We start from the raw sequence: 27,620 nt of genomic DNA on the forward strand, positions 1-27,620 counted from the left end.
GCTGCATTTAAGGAGTGGTACAAAAGTGTCATATTTAATATCATATTACACAACATAGCATAATCTCCCATCACCTTTTTACTGCTAGGAAATTTCAGTCCAAGCTGGTAAAATGAAGTTAACAGAATTAAGATTCTGTTTTTACTTTGCTGTTTTTACCTTGGCAGGTGCTAAGAATGCTGTCTGGAGCCGAGAGTGACGTGCAAGTGACCGATAGAAGTACTTCTGGCATCCATCCCAGGCAGAAGAAATCTCTGTCAGCAACCTGGCAGAACACAAAGAGGTCTGGTATTAAAAAGTACCTCAGCATGCTGGAGCCACCAGGTCAGCTCTTCACCTCAACAGTTTTGCTTGAAATTTGTTGTTTTGCAAATGCATTCATCTTGCAATTCTTCATTTTATCTAAAAATATTCTAATCTTAAGAAAACATTAAATTTTTAAAATAAACTCTAAGGAAACCAAATGGCAATAGCAGCAAGATCACCATCTTTGAATACCATTTAATGCTTAATTAGTGATACTGTTTTTCTTCCCCTCATGCAAATAAATCCAGCTTCACACAGAAGCTTTTCTTTTGGCCCTGATGCAAGGTACCATAAACTAAACCCTTACAGCCCAGAAGGACAACAGCCAGCATGTCTCAGTAACAAAAAAAAAGCACTTGTTGACAGAGAAACAAAAAAAAATAAATCTGAGAAACCATCTTTCCTCTAAGAAAGTTTTTCTGTTAATGCCCACTTCCAAGAATTTGCATTTTCTCCTGAAATATGACATTATTTAATGAAGACAAAACAATGAAGTAATCCCTGACAATCACAGCTCACCTTCAATAAAATCACTAGCAGTTTACACTCTAATATAATGCTAGCAAAGCACCCCAGGCAAGGCTGGACAGTGGAGGGCCAACTGAAATCTAATTCATGGAAAGAATGAAACTGAGGGTACAGTTGTTAAAGTGCAAATTAAAAAAAAAAAAAACAAACAAAAAAACCAAAAAAAACCCAAAATGAAAAAAACCCAAATCCTTGCTCAGTTGCACATACCAAACTGAGAAGTAATAGAAGGAAAGGAATATGCAAAATCCTAAATGAATTACCATCCAGAAATCCAGTCTAAATCAACAAGCAATAAATTCCATGTACTACAGCTGCAATTCACACAATCTGAGGGTAAAAAGTCCTGTGTACATACGTGGCATCCAGTTCATGTGTACAATTCACTGCAGCCAATGCACTACACAAGTCCAGTGGACGAAGGTAGAGAACTTCCTGGTAGTCTTTGGAACGGGACCAAGACAGACCTTTCCGGTACGACAAACCTGGAACAGTATTTGAGCACACATCCTTCCATGCCCTCGTTCTTCACATGAAAAATGTCACTCATACAGTTGGTAGTAAGATATCAAATGTTCTTATTTTGACAAGTCTTTGAACATGCTGCAAGTTTTGTAATGTAAGAACACATTGTAGCTGAGCTATCTTGAGCTGAACACAGCCGAACAACACAGCTGAAATAAGACTAACAGACCTGTGTGCATTTAGGACTTTTCACTGCCCCATGTCCTTTAAGAAGGTTGAGTTAGGGATCATTTTTAAGACATGAAAAGGCTGATGAATGAGGAAAGTAAAGGTGTTACCTGTCATCGTATTATGGTGGGTTTAGATGTACTGGCAAAGATAGTAAAATGCTCAAGAACTCTGTACTTTTAAATCAAGTCCATTTTTAGTCAAAGCTCACCTGTTTTAGCAAGGCTTTTAAAGAGATCTGACAAAGCCCGTTGCTTTTGCATCTGAATATGTTTTGCCTCGGATTTCTGCTTTTCCTTAGTTGCTGTCTGGTCAAATGTTAAATTTTGCAGTTCAGCTACAGAAACAATAATACCACCTGTATAGAAGACAGCAGACAAAGGTAAGAGATTGAAAATTTCATGTACACAAAGCAGCTGTGCAAAGACACTCTAGGAAGACGACTATATATCTGCACTTTTTCCTGGTTTGTTCCATTTATGTTATAGATGTCAACTGTGGTATGGAAATCACAGGAAAACCTAACCTGTGAACTGGTCGAGATTTTCCACCAGGCTTAGGAATGAATTATTTTCTGTAACTGCTGTACACATTTTCTTCATTTTTTTAGTAAGCTTAGACAGACGATACTGAAGAGATTCTGTATGAAATGTAATGCCATCCTGACATTCTGGGAGTGCCCTCTGAAAAAAAAATGAAAGAAAATTATACACAAATATTCAAAGCTCTCATTTGATCACTAGGAGTAAATCACTTTAAAAAAAGGGCTAAATTCATCTGAAACCCCAAAACATGCTCATGTGATTCTTTCATCAGTTCAGCACCAATACTCGAGAAGAATTATAATACATGTATGTCAGGCAGACATTAGTTTTGAAAACAGTCAAGCAAATGAAAGATGCTACGATCTTACTGTCTTAGGCATTTGTCATTACCTCCATGAAAAAAGTAATCACTGCTTCAGGTCAGCTTCCTCTGCCTTCCAAGTTTAAAGGCATTCACCTAAATCACTAATGCCCTCAGGATGCCAGGTAAGAACACCCTCACTTACTTTCCACGAGACACGAATTTTGTTCTTAAAGAACAACAAAACCAGTGTGCAAGTAGAAATTATTAAATAACAGAATTAATTCCTCAGCACATCCAAAGCTAATCCTTTTGTTCAATTTATGTTTGCATGCATCTTCTTTAAGGAATGAAGACAACATGAAGTGAAACCAACAACCTTGTTAACTATCAATAATAGGCTTACAAATCACTGATCAACAAACCAAACCCTCAATCAATCAAACACGTTAGATTTGCATTAGATTTCTGCCTCCTTGCTCTACCCTCCTCTACAGGACACGAGCAAGACCAGCCCTGCTCCTGGTCTGAAGAAACTGAACAAAGCTGAGTGTAACTCAGCATTTCCCACTCACCACCAAATTCTGATGAGTTATGACTGTCTCCTTGCATCTTGTTAATAAAAACTAACGATATGAGTAGGAATTCTTTCAGGAAGAAATTTACCTGGCTTCCTCTCTGAGCTGGGCAAATTAATTAGAGACATACTAAACTGACGCTCTGGGGAGCAGGATTTACCATGCATCAGCTTGTCCAAGGCAAATGTTCACAGTCCAGTAACTGTCAGCCAACAGCAAACATATGACAGTGTAGTGCATTCCCCTATCAGTAGCCAAGCCGAAAGTGACTTAATATTTAATCAGAGCTTATATACACAAAAATCCCACAGCTACACGATTGTTTATTTGGGCCCTTGTTTAGAAAAAAATAACAACTTCAACTCCCAGGCTATTTTACTGCACTAATAGTAGAGAAGTAACAAATTGCTGCAGACAATATGTAAGCAAATTGGAGATGAAATGTGTGACTGCCTCATCTCTCTATCAGAGCACAGATATAGCACCAGATCAGTACAGACCATGCTTGTCATTCCATGCTGCATTCCCACCCATCTGCAGTGTTGCGTAACACTGAACACAAGTAAGACCAAAGAAGTTTATGATATATTCAACAGATTTGACACTTACATAAGACCTTCCTGAATAAATCAGTGAAAAGCAACATATAGATGAGAACACAGAAAATATTCTTCCCACACTTAGAATAACTCATTCAGTCACCTTGGTAACATCTGTTCTAGCAGACAGAACCTTTCTTAATGTGTTGTTTAGCCTCTGAATTTTGGTTTCTTTGTCGTCAGATTCTTCTTGCTTTTGCATGCAGTCCAGCTGCTCTTCCTTACCAATTTCCACCAAGGCAGGCCGACATGGCTCATCCAGAACAACTTCAAACTTCTTCATGAATTTAAAGAGGGTTCTAATTACCAAATGAAAGCAAAAATGTTACTGGGTTTTGTAATCCTGGAAATCTCCCAGCTGCTGGAAATAAATGTTTCCACTGTGTTATGAGCAGAAGAAACATTTCTGCATTCAAATGCAACATCATAGAGAAATCATCTAGAAGGAAGGTTCAAAATAGGGAGCTTAATTTTAAGTTCTGGCTTACCTCCGTATTTTTTCAACTGATTGCTTTATAGCCCAGAAGCTGACATCATTCCACCTGGAAATCTTCACAAATTCCTATTGGGAAAATGAATAATTAGTGGGATTACTTATGTAAATGAAATGAAGTATTTCCCTATCAAAGATGATCTTTAAACCTAATAAGCTATGATGATCTGGTAGTCTTAAAATGCAAGACATTTTAGTAAGTGAGAAAATTATTGCACAGGCATCTTATTAATAAAGTGTTTGCACTGCATAAAAACTGCTGCATAGCCAAATGTTATGAAATCCAAAAGGGCTTCACCACTGGTAGAAACCTGCAGGGATAAATGGGAGTGATCAAACCTTAAAGCCTTCAATCAATTCATCCCCCACCTCAAAAATAAATTCTTGCCAAAGAAAATGTGAAGTTTAGTAGGGATTACAGTGGCCAACAGAGCTATTATAGACAAATTCAAATTGTATCTGCTCCACTGTCCCTTTGATTAGACCGATACATTGTCCGAGCCAGGTTTCCTTTTACCTTAAGTTCCTTTTCTATGGGTTGACGAAGTTCAGTGATTTTGGCCTTGACACACTCTGAAAACTGCTTATAGTAATTGTATAGATTCCACAGGATGCTGCACAGAACATCTAGAAGTGAGAAGGGACAGATAACAATAACAACAATAATACTAATAATCATTATCATCCTTCTTTTACCAGAGGATATTCTTCAGTACCATTACAATAAATGCACCCCTGTTCTTTTTGGAAGTTTAGCAACACCACAAGGTGGGGTAAATTGACCAACAGGAAAACAGCACCATTGGTTTGTGTTCTACTTAGGAGCTTAGTGACCTGTTTGGAAAGTCTGGAACACTTGATGGCCAGACTGCTGGACAGATAACACAGATAATGCTAACAACTTACCCTTTTCAGCTACTTGAGGCAACAGCAATACATGGCAGTGAAAAACCAATAGTGCTTGGAGCCGTGCATGAAACTCTCCCAGAGTAGAGCCTTCAATGAAAGCCTGTAAGGTGCTGACCAGCGTTTTCAGATCCATTTGCTCAGTTCCTGAACATTGGACCAGAAATTTAGAAAGAAAGTGAGAGAAAACAAAAAAAACCCCAGAAGATCTACATGAAAATTGTTGTCTGCTCTTTCTAAACTTTCACCTAAATATTGTATCTCGATTAGGAAAAGTTCAAAACAAAATAGGACAGGGGCAGAGAGGGGAAGAATTCTGATTTAATAAGTAAAACCAACAAATGCCACACAGGGCAAAGGACAGGGAACAAGAAGCAGCATTAAGATATTGACTGAGAAGGTCAGTTATATGTCCAATTGCAGAGTCAGTGCACTGAGTATTTACAGAATACTTGCTGTAAGTCACTGCCAGTTTCTTAACTCCTCAAAGTCATGAGGACAGAAACAGATCAGAAGAATCTGGTAGAGAATACAGTGTCTTTGGAGTATTACCTATGGAAGAAGACATGTGGTCCCCTTGGAGATGTAATATAAGCTAAGAATCTGAAGCTCATCAAGTGCATTAAGTAGTCATGAGATTGGAAACTCAACCTCAAGCCAGAGGATACTGCTTTCATCTTTACAATTCCATTAAATATGGGGGAGGCAAGGTACTGCCCCTCATTCCCCTATTTTATGTAACATGAACACGTGCGGACAGATTTGCTAAGAACAGTACATACCAAAACCTACCTATTCTAAGAATACTTTAGGCTTTATACAGAATGTTAAAAGCAGTTCAGCTGGGATGAATTATGCTTTCTGTAGCTAAAAAAACCGAGGTGCCTTTTCCAGTTGCAGGTGGAGGCCTCCTACCCTCCAGATCTGTTTGAAATGTTTGTATGTGCATGACGACATACAGCTATCACAATTCTACTTTCTTTTAGATACTTTTTAAAGACATCTTTTCTTTACATTGCAACACTGGCCCTATGAGCCACCAAGTTGTTTCAGAAATACAAAGTTCACTCCATTGTCTATGAATGAATGAATGAATGGCTTTTTCAGTCAGGATGAGCCCTACTACAAATTAGTCACTGCCAGTTTCTTAACTCCTCAAAGTCATGTAAGTCACTGCCAGTTTCTTAACTCCTCAAAGTCATGAGGACAGAAACAGATCAGAAGAATCTGGTAGAGAATACAGTGTCTTTGGAGTATTACCTATGGAAGAAGACATGTGGTCCCCTTGGAGATGTAATATAAGCTAAGAATCTGAAGCTCATCAAGTGCATTAAGCAGTCATGAGATTGGAAACTCAACCTCAAGCCAGAGGATACTGCTTTCATCTTTACAATTCCATTAAATATGGGGGAGGCAAGGTACTGCCCCTCATTCCCCTATTTTATGTAACATGAACACGTGCGGACAGATTTGCTAAGAACAGTACATACCAAAACCTACCTATTCTAAGAATACTTTAGGCTTTATACAGAATGTTAAAAGCAGTTCAGCTGGGATGAATTATGCTTTCTGTAGCTAAAAAAACCAAGGTGCCTTTTCCAGTTGCAGGTGGAGGCCTCCTACCCTCCAGATCTGTTTGAAATGTTTGTATGTGCATGACGACATACAGCTATCACAATTCTACTTTCTTTTAGATACTTTTTAAAGACATCTTTTCTTTACATTGCAACACTGGCCCTATGAGCCACCAAGTTGTTTCAGAAATACAAAGTTCACTCCATATGGAAGACCCTACACAGTCATGGAATTTACTGTAGGGCAAAGAACTACACCTGAAAAATGCATTGTCAAATTCTGGCATTTAGGACCTTAAACGTATATCCTTAGTAATCACTAGAACTGCATCACACATTCATTTTAAGGCCAGCACTTACCTTCTGTGTTTGCCTCTGTCTGTTCTTGAACATACTTCTCAATCATCTGATAGATTGAGAACCAGTGCTTTGTGGATTTCTCCACATGCTGCTTCATAATATTGTCCAAACTTACTGACCAGCAACTAGAAACAATAAGAGAGGAGATAAATCAAAAATATCAGGGGTAGTTTGTGTTCAAAACAACAAAAATTTGTTTTCTGTTTCTATTTAACTACTGGAAAATGTAACAGGATGAAAGAATCTGCACATAGGCTTATATACATACATTACATACACACATATCAGCCTATATACAATCAACTCCTGAGGATCATTGTTTTGGCAACATTATTAAATATGTGAGAAGAAATTATGGAATGGTAAAGCAAAATCCATCAGAGGCAGATTCAAAAGTTTCTTTTCTCAGAAACTGAGGTGGACTTGTAGAATTCCTGATTGGGACATACTGTGGCTATAAAAATTTTACATGGTCTTAAACAGGAGACTGGACAATAATTTTTAAGTACAATTTAATGATGGTTATTAAACAGGAAAAGACCCTGCAGGGTCAGGAAACCCTAGGATGAAAACAGGAGAGCATATGTAAAACATTGCTTCTACTTCTCCTAAGGCAAATACATAGGGCCTGGATATGCTCATTCTGAGCCACTACAAATCCTCGCTGGAGGTTTCTTTTCCCCCCACATTTTCACTATGACAGACGCACAGAAGCATGTTCCAGGATTAAGGCAATTCTGTGTTGGAATGTGCTTCCATATGGAGATGAAAAGCTTACAGTATCTAAGGAAAAGCAGCATGGAAGGACAGTTCTTACTTCAACTCCAATCTACGCCACTGAATAATCAGTTGTGTGACCAGATCAAGATGCTTCCGCAAGGACAAGGCTCGACTAGCATTTTCCTCCCAGTCCTGGAAAAGAAAAGTTCCCCTTTACACAAAGCCAGAAATTAGTCACTGCCTGGCAAGACTCATGCATTACTCTGGATTACTGGGTTCTTGCTCTTGAAACTTTCAGCATGGAGTAAGTTCACTTCCCCAAATCCTGTCAAGCAGACAGCTTTCACATACTGTGTTTGTAACATGGTACCAAATACAGGTAAGGAAGCATGAAAGAGAAAACAAAGCTTTTCCTTAGCCTTTTTTCTTACCTGTGCCTTTGCAAGAAGAATCTCCAAGCCATTCAGAAACTTTGAGAGAGGACTAGAAAGTGGAAAACTCCGGATTCTGTCCATCACAACTAACAGCTGCAGATTAAAAACAAAAGCATTCAGCCCATAGTAAATGCACTTTCAACAGAAGAAGCCGTGAAATTGAGTTAATTTCTGTTAGCATAACCATTCCCCACAAGAGATAAGAATTCTCTTTTTTTTTTTTTTTTTTACATTTTTAAACTGCTTTCTCAATTTAGTATAAGCTCACTAGTTCAGTAAGGCCAATGCACTCGGGGAAGGTAGCACGAATGACCTAATGCAGAGTTCCTATAGAATCTGAGTTTCTACATTACTCTAAGAAATGTAACCTGAGGACCACATAGATCCCATAAGAGAGACTAAAAATAATTATTCTAAAGCATTATGAAAGAAAGAACTTCGGAAAAAAACAGGAGTAGAAACAGCAAGACCCTAGGGATCTTTGAGCTATGGCAGACTGAAGATTGCTTAAAGTTCTAAGTTCAGAGTTGGCAGAACCCCACCTAACATTTCATAACTAAAATAGAACAGCTAATAATACCTATACCTTTTATGAATAAACAGGTATGACTTCAGAACATCTGCATAAGTAATACAGACAACATCTACGCAAGCATATGAATGTGTATGCACATGTCTATGCATATCTATAGACGTATTTACACCTAAATGCAATCCTAAAATGCTCCAGCTTCCCCCAAACATTTGCTGAGGTGTTTTTACCTGCACAAGTACAGGATGCTCTGGCCATTCCTGCAGTAGCCTATTTATTTCTTTAGCAAAATTGTCAAGTACAGGTTGGCACTGTCGGACTTGCTGAATATTGGGATGCTGGTAGAAGTCATATGGGCCATCTTGCTGCAGCACAAGATCTGAAGCTACTTCCTCAAAAAAGGTATTGTGAAGAAGAGTGCTAAGCAGAAGTTGGCTTCCCAAAAGACTGTCATTCATTTCAGCACCTAGGAAGCAAGTAAGGATGACATCACACATGCTATTAATTCTTATTTCAGTTGAATAGATAAAGTTGGGGTTTTTTTCCCCCTGTATCCCAAGCCTTAGCATGTTATCTTTTACAAGGATATAGTACTATGTCACTGGAACAATGAGATGGAGTATAGAACACGAGACATACTTAGAGTTTATATTCTCTATTTTATCAAATTTTTCTACAGAAGTACAACCAGCATTCTAAACGTGGGCTGTGATCCTATCAGAAAAACACAGTTCCTCTGTATGTAAATTCACGTCAAGAGATATTACTATAAAACTAGTAGGAAGGCTCTGTGGAAAAGTAATCCAACATACAAAAAAACTCCCACATAGATTACACCTCAGGTGCAAACACAAAAGTAAGGCACTGTAGAAACATCAGCCCTTATCTGCTTCATTTTAGTTGCACACATGCACTTATTACATCAGAACTGAAATACACAGCTCTGCTTTGAAAAGTGATGATTCTGAGTTCTCACAGATTGTTAACACAATTGACACATCAAGTTTTCCAAAATTCAGGGTGGAAAAAAAAACCCCGATGCCATTTTTCTTTTCAACTATATACATAAGCTAAATTGAAACCAATTGTTTAATGAACTTCATTGCAAAATTTACTTCTGGGAAATTTCTTCAAGTGCTTTATCTTCCACAGGACTATGTAGATCCATGTGATCAAAATGTCACTCAGTATTCAATACATTTTTAAATTGTGTTGGTCTTCTGTATTACCACATGGAATTAAAAAAATGCATAAAAGAATAAAAATCAAAGCATTCCATAAGACAATTCTGAACTTGGGGCAAATTCTTTGGAAAAAGAAAATTCAGGTTTGTGCATTTTCACCATAATATGTGTGTTTCATGGCCTGTAATGCAATTATTTTTAGACAAATCGTTACAAATCTAAACCTGCATATCTGAAATACTGCTAGCAGTCTTACCAATTAAAGGATAGAATTGTGACACCAGGCATGCACCAGTCTGATAGCAGGAAATAAATGTACTAAAATAATGCTTGGCCTGATGAGAAGGCAGACTCTGTTGATACCACAGGGATCGAGCAAAGTTTAAGCACAACTGTTGATGAACCTTCATTACTGTTTGCATAGAGCTCTTGGACAAAAGGGCTCTGTTAATTTCCAGCTGGTCTTCCACTGGATCTTCGGTTTCCATTTTTTCTTCTAGGCTTGGCTGAGCTGTGATATCTTCAAAGTCCTGCAAATTACATGAAAATCAAAAGTAAATTTTAATTTCTTCCTTTAATGCCTCCTCTCCCTATCTCCTTTTTTGGTTTTTTTTGGCATTGCAAGGACATGCTAATGATTTGCAGCTGGTACCATACAGACAGACTGCGAGTCTGAAACAGAACACAGGTGTACAGAACATTTCAGGGCATAACTACAGCAGGCAAGCGTGCAGTACAGTGATCCCTGAGCTGCTGCCAACTAAACCCCTTTTCAGAAAACACAGCAGCTGTGTCTGCTGGTAAACCACCTCAACACTGTGTGGTTGCTTGAGGACCTGAACTGTTCTCTCCCAGCTGCTTTATTTAATCAAGGAGATCAGCCTTCTCCATAGGTAGTAGGACCTCAGATGACTTTACTTGCTAAATTAATAAAATTCCTGATTTTTACAAGTAACTACATTATCATTCAGTTATATAACTTGGGATTATTCACCCAACCACAGTACTGGAAATTAATCCCAAAAACTTTTTGCAGTCAGAAGATAAAATAAACCACAGGCGCGTAACTTAATACCTATCAAAATCTACCCCCATCCGGCTTTTGGTTGAAGGAAAAACTGCTTCATTCCTCATGTCATTAATAGCATGTATTTTCAGGAGCAACTTCAGATGTAATTTTTGTATTTCTTAACAGTTACAGCTATTACCTTTTCATGAAAAGGAAATCTCTTCCTAAATTCTTCTTCTTCCTCTTCTTCCTCACTCTGTCCTTTCCCATGACTTTTACTCCTGTATCTGTACAGGCTGCGTTCTATTGCCTCCTGCTCTTGGGCACGGCGTTCCTGTTCATCCCATTCATTTACAATTGCCTAAGGAAACACAAAGCAGGATGCTTCTACACAAGTTAACATTTAAAATCATCTCCTATTCCTTCAACGGGGCAGCATCTATTTTGCTTGGCTCTTCCCTCCTCTGTGGCCTACAACAGTAGAAATCAAAGCCATCCAACATTTGTGAACTGCCCTCTTAACAAGCTAATGAGGTAAATGCAAAGACAACAATATGCAACAGAGTATTCAACCAAATTCTAGTCTCCTTTCTTAAACATTTTATAAAGAGACACTCTACAAAGTTTGCTTTGGGGTGTTTTTTTCTTTGTGTCCCCATTTTTGGGTTTTGTTATTTGAAGTTTTTCTTATATAAATAAAATCTTTGGTAATTGTTACAGGCTCTAATTTTATGCCTTGATAAATCCAAACAAGTTAATCCAGTATTTTAGATTATCTTTTACAATTAAGTGGGAAAAATTTAGAAAATTTTAAAGAACATCATACTAATGATTATCAAGATAAGGACCTCTAAAGATCATCTAATCCAACCCCTCTAACATGGGCAGGGACATCTTCCAGTAGACAGGTTGCTCAAAGCCCCATCCAATCACTCTCAAACACTTCCAGGGTTGCAGCATCCACAACTTCTCTGGACACAACCTGTTGCTGTGTCTCACCATCCACATTTTAAAACAATTATTTTCATATCCAATCTAGATTTACCCTCTTTCAGTTTAAAACTGTTATGCCTTGTCCTACAAGCCTTGGTAAAAAGTCTCCTTCCATCCTTTTTATAAACCCCTTTTATATACTGAAAAGCCACAACAATGTCTCCTCAGAGACATCTCTTCCTCCAGCTGAACAACCCAAACTCTGTCAGCCTTCATTCATAAGAGAAGTGTTTCAGCCCTCTGATTTCTGTGGGCCTCCTCTAGACCTGTTTTAAGAGATCCACATCTTCCACAGGGGACAAGTTCAGTGCAAGAATTGCAGTTATGGGCAACCAGAGCTTACCCGACACAGATGTCTGAAGAGCTGCAGAGATTTCTGGTCCATCTCTCCTCTGGATAGTACATGGCATCGAAGATGCAACAAAGCATTCACCAGGAGTTGTTCCAGAGTTGGGCAAGGCTGTTCAGTTCCCTCAGATCCTCCTTCAGAGTGCTTCAGAGAGAACTTTTTAAGTCCATTAAGTACCCCAACTGAATTCACTGAGCATAAAATTTCTGCCCGAGCAAAGTAAGTAGGAAGGGCATGGCCAACAGAAGGAAATGCCAACAAAGAAGTGAGGAGGTTGGTGAGATCAGCTGGGCACACAAAGCTCTGCAGCATTGCACACGCTTCAGAAGCCACTAACCGCATGCCATGTTGCAGCTGCACGATGGCAGCTTGGAGCGGAATGATGGCATCAGGGAATGCAGCATACTCCTCTGCCAGGTGTTTTCTAAACTGATGGTGTGACTGTTGCCACGATGCTTCTTCATTTAACAGGCTCTGTACAGCCTGCAGTGATTTAGGTCTCTCTCCACGGAGGAACTGCAGAAGGCGGGCTAGAAGGTCTTGGACTGCGGAAACCCGTGCTATGCTATTGATGTACTGGTGAGCCTCCTGGTACAAGCAATCATACAGTGGAGCTGGAGGCCTGAAGGCCTTCCTTCTAGAAAGGCTGCTTATCTGCTCTTTCAACCTTTGCATTCTTTCATGCAACAGTCTGTTAAGAAATAACATTGACCAGTTTAGACATAGAAATATGGTTCATACAAACCTGTTTAAACAGCTCTAACATAACAGTTAGCTAAAGAGGAAGATTAATCAGAAATACTCTGCTACTTTGTGCGAAACAGCAAACAAGGGAAACACAAGGGACAGCCGTTTAGCACAGAGGTGTAGATTTCTCTCCCTGTCACTTCAACAAGCTTCAATTACTTTTTTCTTGCTACCTGACAGCTCTGTGAGCATTAAGAAAAAAGTAATGCAATTGGTAAAACTCAGCCATTCAGAATCTGCTTTCAGTGATTATCATTCTCTTTAAGCAGTAGCATGGAACTAGCAGGTCCTCTACATGTGTAATAATGAAATCAAAAATTCCTATTAAAAGTGGAAAATTGTGAACAATAGATAGTTTTTATCTCCATGTACAAGGAACACACCTGGAAGGCTGCACAAAGGAGAAAGCTGTCTTTGCTTAAAATTTCCTCAGACAAAAAAAGAACCACAAAAAGCCCCAAACAAAGTAACAGTGGCTACAGATTCTGAATGTCAACAGTGTACTCTGTGTGGTAAGAAATTTAATTCATCCACAGCAACATAGGCAAAGGTTACTGCTAAAATACACATATGGAGATTTCTCCCCAGTAATACCAGCTGAAGAACTTTGCAAAATAGCACTGTCATGTATAGTGGCCTTGAGGAACTACAGTGATAGATAAACAATTCATCTCATTTCAACTGACTGATAACATTGTCACATTTTAACAAAAGTACAGTAATTTAAATGTATAGCATTATTTTTACTTCTGGGCATGGTTTCAACTTTATGAGTATATGATGACCACTGCTTTAATTGCTCTATTTACAGCAGTACAAAGTGTACTGACAATTCCTTACTGCAAGTAAAGAGCACAGCTTCTGTATTTTTCTCTTCCACCTCAATATGTAAATTGATACTTTAAAACCAGCAACTCTAGTTTCTACAGAAAGAGAGAAAAACTGTAAAGCTGAGGAGAAAAGTTTCAAAGCCTGAGCACACAAAGATGACATGTCCAAACTAAAAGAGATGGGTTCAGGGCCGGGGTGTTACCTGATATGGGGATGAATATAGTTGCTGACTGTTTCATCTTCAATACTTTTTCCTGTATGCAGTTGGGATGAAAAGTCATGTGTTTTCCATTCACTCTCCAGCTGGTATAACTAAAAAGGAAAGAATAAACCATTAACAGCAGTTCTGATTTTAGTAACCAAGTAGGTACATCAACTTCTTGGACATTAAAAGAAGTTCTAACTGTATAGTTTAAAAATCACAACCAAGTATTTGCCCAAGGACCCCCCAAGCCAAACTCCTCTGTGTTGATTTTATACATAACAATGGTAAAAGCCAACTTGGCTTCATACTCACCTCTTCTTTTGAGTACTTGAGCTTGTATTCTCTTTTAACAGCTGGATCAAACCTGGTCTGTGGAAGCCACATCTGGATCTGCACCAAGCCAATGACCACCCAGAGGCTTCCTCGCCAAGCTGTCTCTGGTAACTCCTGAAGCCCTTCCCCATAGAACTGATGCAAGCACGTGAGCAGAAGAAACAGAAATTCTTTAGGAAGTAGCTCCTGATCAGTGATGCTTCCAAGTATCTTGAGAAGGTACTCATATGCAACAGGATCCCTGATGTAGAGCTTCTCACAGCACTCCAAAAACTCTTCTTGAAGATCCATTGGAACCAGATCTACCAGGGCAGAGAGCTGTCTGCTTAGCATTATTCCTTGCAGTCTAGCATCTGTGTGTCTGGAGGAAAAGGAATGAGAAGTTTACACACAGTAAGCAAACTCCTGTAACATGCTTGATTTAAATAACTTATATGTGGAAGAGAGGTCTTAATACCTAAAATCTGCTATTGAAGAGACAGCCAGGTTGGTCCACAGCGCTGTGCTGACTCTGTGAAGCTGCTGTGCTCTCTCCATCCATTCTCCCAGTGTTACATGGGATGATGACAGGACAGGAAGCCCACTCACATCCCACTGACTTGTCTTGCTACTGCTAGTTAGAATTTCAAAGAAGCACTTTGAGAAAACAGCTCGGGTCAAAATGCCTGGGCCCTAAATTAAGAGATTAAGAGTTAGATTGTTCAGATGCAACTTGCACTGACTATGACAGAACTTACAATGGCTTTAGAAAACTGCTGAATTAGTCAACAAGAGCATTCAGCCTAGAATTCGATTAGGTCAGAAGAGACAAACCTTCATAGAACGGTTCACATGGGATTTAGAGAAGCTGTTTTCCTCTGTTGCAGGCAGTGGCCTCCAAGTCAACCAGTAGTCTGGGTCCATAGTGAAAGTACTGCTCCAAAAGGATGCTAACACAGCATTAACTAGCTGAGATGACAGAAGAGACATTTCTTCAGGGGATATCTAAGGAGAAACAAGAACCTAGAGGTGAGACTAATGTACAGGGAGCAAAAGAGAATTAAGCACACACACGTACAAAGAAAGCATGATTCTGTTTCTCAGTAGGGACAGTACAAGATATTCTCCAAGATCCTTTCAAATTCACATAGTATTTCCTTGCATCTCCTCAACACAGAGTATGCTTCCTGATGTCAGCACTGTCTCCTGTCTGTGAAATATGCAGCATGTTTACAGAGCAAGTTGTTAGAATACAGCCTCTAGTCTATGACTGCGCAACCTTTTGTTACGATACACGAGGGTGCAGAGGCATGAAACAGGTAAAGCCATCCAAAACTCTGCTCTGAAGCATTTAAAGTGAACTTGTGCCTTACTTCGCTTTGTGGGAACATAACCATTGTATCATAAATATTAACCAGAGTTATTAAACGTTCTACAGAAAATGCATAAAGTAGTTTTATCAGTCTGTTTGATTTGCAACAGATCTAAAGGGACATGGGAATAGAGGAAAGCATTTTTCAGTGTAAAGTTACTTTGAACACATAGATACAACCAAGCTGGCATCTGCCATCTACACAATTTCCTGTTTTCCACTAGGTCACAGATGCATGTATGGAACAATACTACCAAACTAAATCATACAGAACTATGTTATTTAAGACTTTGTTGTATTTTATCTTTCAACATTGTGCTTTAATTACATTTTCTCAAGGCTCACACTTAATAACCTTTCTTGTTAAAAGAAGGAACAGTTTTTGTCAGGCAGAGGCAGAAAAACTGCATGTCAATAATCTTAGTGATATACGTATTTTGAAGAACCTTTGAAAACTTCTGCAAGATTAATTAAAGATCTGATTTAATTAAATTAAAATAAAACTTATCCTTACTTCATTAAGGTGTAACAAGTGCCACAGTCCAGAGAGCTGGTGAGAAGCAGCTGGTGTCAACTTCAGAGAAAAAGCTATAAACTGAGCTAGATCTGAACATATGCTTAATTCTTGACTGCAGTTATTCCTGTAGCAGGTAAAAAAAATACAACCTAAGCAATGCTTAAGCAGGGCACATGAAACAAATCATTTGGACAGTAAAACAAATTGAGATGGCAGGCAAAGTCACCGAAAGGTTAAAATGACAGCATTTCAAATGTTGGAGAAGAACAAGCAAATACTACTCAAAACACTTGAATCCTTCAAAGTTGACAAAATCTAAACACAAGAAAAAGGGGGAAAAGTGGAATGTCCTGTAGCTATAAGCTCCATGTTGAGCAAACCATACAAAAGCATTTGGGGAGAAACTGTTTTCTAGCTTTATAGCTTTTGTGAAAATTCAGAACTTTGCTGAATTCAAGAGTGAACCAATGATTCTAAGAGTCTCATTACACAAAAATTAGCTTTCACTGAAGTCCATAAATGAATAGCTTTCTTTTAAGGAATGGTAAACCAGACTAAAAATAAATACACTTGGCCCCTTGAAACAACACAAACACTTCTTAAATTAACTATTAATTTAAACTGTGATTCTATGAATGTATAGTTTACACAAAAGGAAGCATGCATGCTAGTTTACTTCCTTCATTTCCAGGTCTAGTTTAGTCTTTCTGCAGTAGCCCCCTGCAATCTGGTGATAAACATCTTCTGTTGATTCCTAATACCCCATGTATTTGTGTGCTGCACAGATATATATGCACATGCACACAGGTGTATATAGATTACAAATACATACACACAGATTTACATGCAGATGTAAAGCACCAAAGTTACAGCTTCTAGCTAGGGATTCTGAATCTCATGAAAGAAATAAAGGATTTCTTTCTCCAGCCTTCTTCTTACCTTCTTGCACAAGCCTTGGCCAGCCAATCTGCTGTCAGTTTGTACTGCCAGAGCACCCCTATGTATTCCATTGCAGGCCACAGCTGAACCTGACTGCAGAGCTGATTCAGCAAGGCAGGGTCTAACTTGTTGGAGATGGTGTTTTCAGGAAGCCTTTCTTCTGAATAACTGTATGTGACTCCTTCTGCTTTCAGTTGTGAATGTAGAGCTTTCAGAAATATCTGTAGTTGATCTGTTTGACAGAATATAAAAGGCACATAAATGCACGTACTATGTTTCTTGTCAGTGAACATCTAACACCCTTTCCATCTGTGTATGAAAGAATGGAGATGGCAGAAACCATCCTGCTGGGCTCTTACCAAGTGTTACCTACCCAGACTAACATCTTCTAAATGATTGGCTCTTATTATCAGGCCATCAGCTTGCAGCAATGCTTTCTTCATCTTTACTCCTGCGGCAGCGATTTTCACACAGCACATTTTTTCTTGCCACCTACTTTCTCCAAAGGCCAATCTTAACTCCAAGGTGTTCAGTGCTTTGCTGAGAGCTTTTAACTGAGAAAAACATTCCATGCCCAGTTTATCCTGGAAACGTGAAAAGGACAATTTGTTTCAGCAGCACTAACAAAACCACAAACAAGATTTGGGACTGCAGTTAAAACTAAGATTTTGAATTCACGTGCACACAACTAAAGTACAAGTATATATAAACCAGCCTGCAACAACAGCTTAACAATAATCTTTTAGTAGCCTGATTCAATACAGCAGGAAGACAGAAATTGAAACAGGTGACCACAATTCCTCCTTGTCAAGTTAGAGTTTTTTCCCTTCATAAAGAAACTACATATATTATGCAGACAAATAATACTTCAACATGGCAACTTACCTAAATCAAGGGCGATAAATACACAAAATGATAAAAAAACCCCCTCAGGATCTACTGTGACTTAAAAGAAATTGCAGTTTACACCTGCAATTTAAATACATTTGGATGTTTAGATACATTAGATACATCTGGATGCTTAAATACATTTGGATCTCTCCAAATTCTCAGTAAGCACTGAATGTTCTTCAAAGTCTCACTAAGTAAACCACGTGCATTTTTTGATAGCTGAATATCCTTGAGAGATAAGGTAATAAAAACCTAGGTCTAACTACTGGTCACCAACATGAATGCAAAGGCACCCCTCTGTATTAAACAAATATTTTCTATACATATCATAATTCATAGTAGAAATGTTATCTGGATAACTGATGTATTTCTCAAAAGAGATGTACATTAACATATGCTGAAACTTTCTTTTAATCAATCTAACAAACACAAAAGAAATGTGTTTTTGCTGTCCTGGAAAGCAAGTGCTGTAAATACATTAAAGCCTATCTGGACATTGCTGGAAATACAAATCTTTTGCAAACAGAGCAGAGTATTGATACCTTAAAAGGAAGGGGTCTTCCTAGAGACTTCTGTAGTATCTTCATATTGGCTGAAATACCAGAAGGATTGACCAAGCAGCTCTGAATCTGCTGTGAAACAGATTGAATTTCCCTGGAAATCCTTGTAGAGAAAAAACAAAAAAAAGGGAGGGGCAGAGGGAAGAAAAGCCCACACAGTTAACGGAAGTTTGAGAAACAAGGCAAAAGGATGCATAGGAAAGTCTCTCTCTCATCATTTCACTAAGGGGGTAAAATTTCTAGATGATCATTCGAGCACGCAGATGCACAGTGCTAGGAAACACAAAAATGAACAGCTACTTAATACATTGTTATTTGCATCACTAATGGAACATGACTTGGGACACTAATCCAAACAATGCTAATTAGCTGTAACACTAAAGAAAAAAGTAATTTATACAGCCATGTAACAGAAACAAATCAAAAACCACCAAACAAAGCCACTCACTTGTTCTGGTCTGATCCAATAAGCATCTGAGGAATTCTGTCAATTAGGTGTTTCATAACCCAGTGCCAGTGCAGAGCCAGAAGTGACAACCCTGGCGAATCCACCGTGACAGTGTCAGACACTGCCCAGAACCGGTCCCGCCACAGCGAGCAGTAGAAAATCTAGCAACAAGCCAAGGAGGTTACAGTGTTACCACTGCTGCAGGTTACACAATACTGCGTGGTTCAAGCAAGAGAAAAAGCAAAACCATCACCATATATTAACTTAGAGTCCCACAATGCTTTGTATTTAGTGCTACACAACCAGGACTCAACCGCAGGCTCTCTAAAAACACCACACTGGCAGGGGGGACTACACCAGCCAAAACCAAACAATCCCTGCACCAAGTCTACAATGTCAAGATTTCAGCAAAATTATATTCATGGTCTGAAAAGGGAGAGGGAGGAGTGAACCACCCCTGTGACCTGTATGTCAGCTGTCAGGGTTCAGATATTCTTATCACAAATAGAAATGGATACTCCCTTTATCATCAAACAGCCACTTCTACAGCACAGTTCACGCCATCCTAAGCAGGTATTAGAGGGCACAAATACAGCTACTGAAACAAACATGATCATTTGCCTGCTGTTAGGCATATTCTGAATACAGACAGAAGCACTGCTGTTTATTTCATGGTCCCTGAAACTAGTGTTCTGCACACAATCACATTTCACTTAACCCTAAATGTACTATGGAAAGTCTACTCACATCATGCATGTCATTGTCACTTAAGGCCACCTGATTAGACTTCACCCAGTGAAGTGCAAATGCATCCCAAAGTTCAAAGAAAGCAGCAAGGTTGACCACGATTCCATGAGGAAGACAGTTGTAACTCCCTGGATCTGAGGTTTGGGGAAGAGGAAAAGAAAGGGAAGGACTGAATATTCCAGCCACATCACATGACACATAAGGGTCAACTTCTGATCACTAGAACCTCTCTATAACTGAGAAAAAAACCCCACAGCCTTGGAAAAGATCCAAGAAATTAAGCAATATAAGTAGTCCTTCATTATTTGCACAATTCTCTATTACCTCTTTGCATTTTATACACATGTTAAAAAAAACCATTATGAGGGATTCCTTCATCAATTGCTTCTATGCAGCACACTAACCTCATCACTAAATCTTACCTTTTGTTTTAGAAGTAAAACTCCCTACTTACATAATCTGAAGAACTTGGTTATTCATATTAGCTAAAGACAGAATGTTATTCCAATTTCTCTCCACTGTTATCCTAAAGTTTGGTTAATTAAGAGAGAAATCATATCCACTCATTACCTCATAGAGGTGGGACATAAATAGTGTAGCCTAAGGTATATCTAATTTAAGAAGAATGTGTTAGATACCACACTAGTCCTCATCTGATTGCTTTACATTCACATACTCTTTCTTTGCACACCATGTTTAAAGTATACATTTCATAACAATGCAAATTAACCATATTTCAAATTGACTACAGAACCAAAAGGAACAGCAAAAATCAACCCACTTTTGTGGAAATCTAGAGACATTCTTAAGACACTGTTTCTTGGCTTCTTGCTGGCAATCAAATTCTTCTCAATGTAACTTCTTTTTTCTCGGTCAAGAAATAACACTGCCCTGAAGTAAAAATAAAGTTGTTACCAATCCAGTATGCTTTAAATCCTTGGCCTTATGACAACGGTGAGCTACAACATGACATTTGAACTACAAAGTGACATAATGTATTCACTGTATTATGGAAGAAGAACCAGGTGCAGAAAATTGCAACAGATAATTGCTTGAATATGGTTTCTGTAGAAGCAAGCTTCACAAGGAGCAGACTCCTGACTTCACCAAGAAGGAAAAACCAGTGAGCTACTTAACAGGTGCAACACCATGGCCTCTGGGATATGTGAGCAGCTGCTTCCTTACACTTTAACTCCAGAATCTATGTACTTTTTCATCTTGTTAGGAAAAACAGTCCACATGCAAAAGCAGGGCAACTATTTCAGCTTTTTCAGAGATTTCACACTGCTGCTTCTGCCTCTTTAATGCTTTATCCCAACATTCTGATTTGTCCTTGAAGTACTGCACCATGTATGGAATGCCGGGAGCTCTGCTCCCTATATTAAGTGATTGTGTTTAATATGCATCTACAGAAAACAGAAGCAAAGAATTTAAATACCTGTACAAAACCTCTGCCTGGTATTATTTTAGATCACATCTATCAAAACCTACAAACACACGTGGCAGACACCACAAAGGTTTACTCAGCACTGGTTACAGGCACTGGGCACTCTTTAAAGGGTTTTTTTGTAACCCACCGATTTGCTGCAGACTTCAAAAGGATAAGAAGCTGGTCTGTGTGTTTCATTTCTGTATCAAAGCTCATTGAATTTCTAATGATTTCCAAAAACTGCATGTTCCATCTTGGGTCCAGAGGCATCACATGTTCATCTGGAAAGGCAGACAAGACAGGACAGCAGTGAAACATTACTCAGTTCTTTTCTTGATCCCCCTGCCTATACAAGAACATTAGGGAAATAAAGAAGCAGCCTAGGAAGAAGGCAGTCAAACTCTCTCACTCCAGATATCCAAACAGAAAAGCATTAAAACTGACTGCAGGTTCTGGAAAACAGAACACTGACAATAAATTAAAACAGGGGTTAGAGCACCCAAACACAGCTTGGAAACTCAAGCCCAGCTCACATTCCAGGCAATATACCCAGGATCATCCATAAAAGGTCCAGTGTCACTGTATGTAGTTTCCATGCACCTAACAAGCTTGGAAATGAAGCCACAGGCCTGAGCCCCCACAAAACACCAAGGGAAAATTATAGGCCAAAACAGGGGTTTCAGATGGACTAACACAAATCTTGGGGAAAAAAGACCAGGGTGCCTAATCTATCAAGTCAGAAAGGCAGTGAATATTTGAATCACTCTTCAGAACATCACCCTGAGCTGTAGGAATACATCTGAGTCACGGATACACGGCCAGGACTCATGGGCAGAGCACTCATATCTAACTTGAATAGGATGAATACATTTAATTGTCATACTTGCTGTTCTAGACAGCAAGAATGTTTGTATTTGTTGTAATTGATTTTTTGGTTTTAATTTCTTCGTTGTACTTTCTTTTATGACAGAAGCAACATATATTTAGAATTGAGTCTTTGTTTTGCTACATACATTTCCTAAGAAGGGTTGCAGTGTGTTCAGAGAACAAATAAAGGAAGCAATGTCTTACATCCATCTTTTTCAGAAGTACCTGTCATAGTTGGCTGTAGCAACTTGATCATGTTACTGACTCCAGATGAGAGAGGACTGGCATAAAAACAACCAAGGGCTACAGCACCTGCTTCCAGCTGAATTCGCACTGAATCTGCAGGCGAAGAGGGGAGAACATGGGCACAGAAGAGCATTTAGTAAAAATCAAGAAAGGTAACTTCAACTGAGCCAGCACAAGCCGATTGAATCAAATCTGTGCATGCACTCTGGATATGCTGGTTGGTCGTATTTTGCATTAGCTCCAAAAGGTCTTAAAAGCACCAGAATGTCATGGCTGACGACATAAATCCAGCAAGGAGGTCTAGTTGAACTGGTGATACTACATGTATGCTATTAAATATATGGTTTGTGAAAATCCTTGAGTTTATAGCTTCAAATCTTCCTCTCAACACATCTGTTGGGGGGGGGGGGGGGGGGGGTTTTTCATTAAAAGTAATTTTTTAGGTATTTTCTACTTTGCAAACCTACCTGCCTGAAAAGACAGCAAAATAAAGGGGAAGCAATCCCATTAATATAGGGACAACATAGTCTGAGATTTCAGACCACAGAAGAAAGCTAAATGGGTAAATTACTTGGACTAGTGCCTGCCTAAATGCTCCAGGAGTTTAATGAGATTAATACTGTAATTAAATGAATAGCTCATCTCAGCTATTATCCTGAATGTTCAGACAACACTGCTTCAGGAAATCTCAGTTCTACAGTTTCTTGGCTTTCTAAGCATTTGTATTTTAATACCAAATACACAGAAGGCATTTGACTGCTTTCACTATCACTAAAAAAAAAAAGTGAAAAGGTGTATTTGCTTACACAGACCAAGACCCATCCAAAAATAACTAATTCAGAAGCGGCACAAGTTACCCACGTTTGAATAATAAAGGATAATGCTTAGCCCAAAGTCTCCTTATTTCCCTAACATGCACAACCTGTTTCTATCCCTCCCTGGAGCATCCATGCCCTTGAATTAGTGTGGATAGTTGAGAGTCTCCATAACTCAGATAATTTGAATGGTCTGGATGTTTTCATACAACACTTATGATTTGCAAAAACTTAACAAGTCAGCCTTTAGACCAAACAAATTATTACATACCAAGCACCTGTGGCAGATTTTTGGCTAAGGAGTTAAGCCATTTAACTCTTAATTTCCAATCTTGATTGGTCGCCTTTTCTATGAACAACTTCACTGAAGCCTGGAGAACTTCCATTTTGTCCATCCAGTTTGCATCAATCTCAACAGCACTGAACTTGAGACTCTCGGGATTAGTGGACTGCATAACTTTCTTAAGATCTTGCAGAGTCACTGGTAATGTCCTGAAACACAAAGAAATCCAGCAATCAAGGGCTTGAACTGCCAGATCCAGGAAAGAATATATTTTGCAACCATCTTTAGGCATCAGTGTAGCAATGCAATGATCTTTCCTCCATTATTTAGCTTTAAAACCACTTTTCAATTTCAAATCCATTGAGGGTGTCTACTGTTAGGAGCTCACTGCTGCCAAAAATTCATGCACTACCCCAGGTGAATATGCACAGAATTTCACTGAGAAATTCTAATTGATTTGTGCACCAGAATGATATGCAAAGTTAAATTTAAAAAGACAGGAAAGTAAGTGTCATTGATTAAAAACAAACAAACAAACAAAATAGCAAACAACACAGCATGTAGCTAAGGTTTCACAATTTCAACATTTGTATCTTAGTAGCAACTTCTACAGCTTGTTCTTTCACTGGAAGCAAACTACAGTACCTGTCCAGAGTAGGCTACTAAGCAGAGAAGGCAGGAAGGAAGTTTTTGCCCCAGTGTTGTAAAAATTAACAGCTATATTGCACAAGAAACCACTAAAAAAAATTCTTTTATATACCCCCTGCACATGGGCCTCTGCTTCTTTCAGACAGCTCTGTCTGAAGAAGGAAATTTGTGCTTTTATCTGAAACTACTGGACCTAAAATTACTGATGAATAATCGATTACATGAAAACAGGAAATCCAGAGAATCATTAGTATACTTTAAAGTAGTTCAACGCTCAGGTTTTTTAAAGCTTAGAAGGAAACTGAAGGAAGAGATTTTGGGGCTCTTATTACCTACTAAACCCAGTGTTTGCATTCACATTTTCTGCTAAATGCTTACTCCTAACATCTCTCAAAATGAGTCAAATGCACTTATTGAAGATCAAAGAGACAAGTCTTTTGAACGTATTTTGAAGATTTAAGAATAAAGCAGTAAATAATTAAACTTTCACTTGCAGTGGTTGTATGGAAAGGTAACAGGAACACAGTTACAGTGCATGACAATCACAGTCTCTACCTGCACAATTTGATAAACACAGAATTTTGCAATAAACAATGAATAGTTCACATGTATTGTTTCTTATTTACTAGACAAAAAAAAAAAAAAAAAAAAAAAAAGGTTTCCTGCCTACCTGCAGTTTCTGAGGTTTAGTCTGTGCAGACAGTACATCAGGACCTGTCCATCCTGCTGGACTGTGGAAAGGAGCGAGTCTTCAGCTGCAAACAGACCTGAAGGCAGCGAGTCTGGCCACAATCCCACTGCTAGCAAGGACTCACCCCAAGTGTCAGGGGAAGCCAGAGAGGAAGCATGCCTCGTAACCAATTCTAACACAAGCTACAACAAACAACCAAAAAGCAGCTTAGTCATATTCAAACATGTAACATGCATTCAAGCACAACGGCTCAGGAAACATTTTCATTACATGTATTTATTATTAAGTTATTATAGACCAAATCTTCTACAAACACTATATAACATACACAATGAAAGTACCAATACATTCCCACCAGAAGTGAAATAACACACTATACAGTTTCAAACAGGAAGTGAATGTGTCCACAGATGACAGTGTGCACAGTGTTACAGGCTACAGCTCCATCAGTATGAATATCCCAATATCCCAGCTGAAGCTGTTACAAACTACAAGCCTCAGAGTCCAAACAGGGTACTGTTCGGTTCATCTCTCCAAGAGCACCATCTCCATCAATCTCTTGCACAGGCATGTAGGAAACAGGATCTCAAATACTAGCCTCATGCAGTTACATTTTTCACTTATCTAGTTATCTAAGAAAAGCTTTCAAATACAGGACTTTTACCTTTTGATTAATCTGCAGTTGTTGTGAGCGGCCATAAACTTCCCAACAGGCTCTGTAAAAAGACTTTGCTAATCCAAGGCCTCTTTGTATTTGCTGCACAATTAATACAGCAGCCTGAAGCAAAGGTGACAACGATGACACAGAACCTGAAAGATTCACAGCAATTAGGGTGATGTGAATGTTTAGCAACTGTCAACCCTTTAATCTGACAAACACCACTTTAGGTGTCATGATACAAAACAAATATATCCTCCTGTCCTGAAAGCTGAGTGGATTCTTCCCAAGGTTGATAAGAAAATCTGACAAGATTGTAAATAACAGATGACCAGCTCAAAATAAGACATCAAACAGCTGAGATGAATGAAACTCAGCTGCAAAGAAGAACTTGTGCAACCCCTCTCTTTTGCTGATTTTCACTTACATACACTGCCTTCCCTATAACAAGGGACAACAGACTAGCACCAGAGTCTGAGGTCTCTGTAACAAAGCACTGTAGTTACCACTTTTTCATGACTTGGGCCTACTTCCTGGGAAGGCAAAAAACCAAACCAAAACTACCTGATTATAGTTTTATGTGCTTACTTATATCAGCACATAACACAATAAAATAACCAGGGTTTAATACCAAAGACTTCATCCATATATATGTAGTGAGCCCACATTGCTAAAAAACACCAAGAAGATTTTTTTTACCTGCTATTGCTGCCTTGGTTTCTGAATGCACAGCCAGAAGTGCATCACAGACACTATCTCCAACTAAACCCAAACCATGCAGGAGTAACTTCAAATCCAGACTGTCCAATACATTTCCATCAGTCTCCCCAGGAACATAAATTTCAATACCACGATTCCGCATGGCTCTGGATATTTCCCCATGAACTGGATCCATAGAAAGGAAGAGCCTGTTGGATATTAGAAAAGAATAATTCAAGTTGATAGGGACCTACAACAATCATCCATTTCAACTGCCTTAAATTCTAAAGATGTAACTTAGGTCCTTAAACTATCTGGAACTACCAAATCTGCTTCTCCATAAAGTAAATTCATCTTCATAAAAATGGGGACACGATATCTAGAAAGCCAGAGACAGCTACTGAATTTAAATGAGAAATCTGTATGAATAGTTATACTTTGCAATTAGACACAGATATTCTGCATGACTTTCAACTCATTATTATCTGAGTTATGACTGTTTTATCATTTGCCCACTTACAAAGAGAAGTTAAACTATGCCTCTGAGCTATAAAGGCTTTTAAAAGTCTTAGCAACAGCTTCAAATAAATCTGTGCTATTTAAAAACCAAAGTATCCAACATCCAAGCAGTTAATACTATCAATAGACCCCTCTTAAAAGCAAGGAGGAAAAAGTACTTCTGAGACACAAAGCAGTGAAAACAGGTTTCTGAGAAGTCAAAAATGTTTCCAATTCAGAGGAGCCAGAGAGTATCAGTCCCAATATCCTTGTTATGGATTTATAAAAGGTAGGAATTACACAGAATCCTTTTATGTTCTCCTCCCATCTTCCCCAGAGACTACTTCAAGTCTGAGAGAATAGACTGTCTGTTTGGGTGGTTTGTTGGGGTTTTTTTAAGTTCTGTCACTGCAGGAAACTGAAATTTATAGATGGGTTGGAAAAAGCTGTGAAGAAAATTATTATGCCCATATATCAGCTTTCATAACCAGCACATCTAAAGACTTCACCATCCTCAATGCATGTATCATCAACTTCATTACAGTGAGACAGGGAAGTGCTGAAATCCTAAATTAGAAATGAAAAATCAAGGCAGAGGCACACTGCTATGAATTTTCCAGTGTAATAGTTTGTGTTGCAACAGGGATATAAAGCAAAGCCTCTTAACCTCTCTTTTATATGCTCACCACAGTGCAGTTTTCTTTCTTGCTAGACAGTGTCACTACACTACATGGCAAACTGAACAGCATTCAAAATACCAAAAGACCGGCTCACTGATGACACCTTTATTCTAAACCTATTTGATAAAGGGAAAAAAAACCTTGAAAAAAAAAAAAAAGCAGAAATGCAAAGTACCTGAAGTTTGGATGAGGAGTTATTGTAGGAATTGTGCCATCTATGACACCTCTCTCACTCATGGTCAGAACACCTCCTGGTTCAAGCAAAGCATTCAAGCGGTCCAGCACAGATGGGCTACATTCAAAACAAAGCCATGTGGTCATAAAAAGGTACCAATTTGATCCCTTTCTCCTCTGAAATCAAAATGGTACCCATCTTGAGCAAAAGACAAACAGGAAAACAATCAAGTGCTAAGCTGTCTGAGAAGGAAGATAC

General features: G+C 38.7%; 1 protein-coding gene across 1 annotated transcript in view; it reads right to left on the bottom strand.

The window, feature by feature from the left end:
* MDN1 (midasin AAA ATPase 1) overlaps window positions 1-27,620 on the bottom strand; it is a 93,476-nt gene that overhangs the window by 21,908 nt on the left and 43,948 nt on the right. The window contains exons 45-77 of the mRNA XM_017742811.1: window positions 27,363-27,479; window positions 26,010-26,218; window positions 25,317-25,462; window positions 24,632-24,834; window positions 23,302-23,522; window positions 22,195-22,308; window positions 21,251-21,383; window positions 20,455-20,564; window positions 19,674-19,807; window positions 18,927-19,087; window positions 18,461-18,581; window positions 17,401-17,611; window positions 17,028-17,259; window positions 16,086-16,212; window positions 15,034-15,204; window positions 14,678-14,892; window positions 14,200-14,581; window positions 13,885-13,994; window positions 12,099-12,795; window positions 10,962-11,123; window positions 10,010-10,283; window positions 8,800-9,035; window positions 8,035-8,130; window positions 7,701-7,795; window positions 6,884-7,008; window positions 4,950-5,096; window positions 4,561-4,670; window positions 4,039-4,112; window positions 3,654-3,849; window positions 2,054-2,210; window positions 1,739-1,885; window positions 1,193-1,319; window positions 160-265 (exon numbers count right to left, since the gene is read on the bottom strand). Of these exons, the coding sequence (XP_017598300.1) occupies window positions 160-265; window positions 1,193-1,319; window positions 1,739-1,885; window positions 2,054-2,210; window positions 3,654-3,849; window positions 4,039-4,112; window positions 4,561-4,670; window positions 4,950-5,096; window positions 6,884-7,008; window positions 7,701-7,795; window positions 8,035-8,130; window positions 8,800-9,035; window positions 10,010-10,283; window positions 10,962-11,123; window positions 12,099-12,795; window positions 13,885-13,994; window positions 14,200-14,581; window positions 14,678-14,892; window positions 15,034-15,204; window positions 16,086-16,212; window positions 17,028-17,259; window positions 17,401-17,611; window positions 18,461-18,581; window positions 18,927-19,087; window positions 19,674-19,807; window positions 20,455-20,564; window positions 21,251-21,383; window positions 22,195-22,308; window positions 23,302-23,522; window positions 24,632-24,834; window positions 25,317-25,462; window positions 26,010-26,218; window positions 27,363-27,479 (5,866 nt within the window). The remainder of the gene's footprint in view (window positions 1-159; window positions 266-1,192; window positions 1,320-1,738; window positions 1,886-2,053; window positions 2,211-3,653; window positions 3,850-4,038; window positions 4,113-4,560; window positions 4,671-4,949; window positions 5,097-6,883; window positions 7,009-7,700; window positions 7,796-8,034; window positions 8,131-8,799; window positions 9,036-10,009; window positions 10,284-10,961; window positions 11,124-12,098; window positions 12,796-13,884; window positions 13,995-14,199; window positions 14,582-14,677; window positions 14,893-15,033; window positions 15,205-16,085; window positions 16,213-17,027; window positions 17,260-17,400; window positions 17,612-18,460; window positions 18,582-18,926; window positions 19,088-19,673; window positions 19,808-20,454; window positions 20,565-21,250; window positions 21,384-22,194; window positions 22,309-23,301; window positions 23,523-24,631; window positions 24,835-25,316; window positions 25,463-26,009; window positions 26,219-27,362; window positions 27,480-27,620) is intronic.

The sequence above is a fragment of the Corvus brachyrhynchos genome, unplaced genomic scaffold, assembly GCF_000691975.1.
Source record: "Corvus brachyrhynchos isolate BGI_N302 unplaced genomic scaffold, ASM69197v1 scaffold87, whole genome shotgun sequence".
In the NCBI taxonomy this organism is placed as follows: Eukaryota; Metazoa; Chordata; class Aves; order Passeriformes; family Corvidae; genus Corvus; species Corvus brachyrhynchos.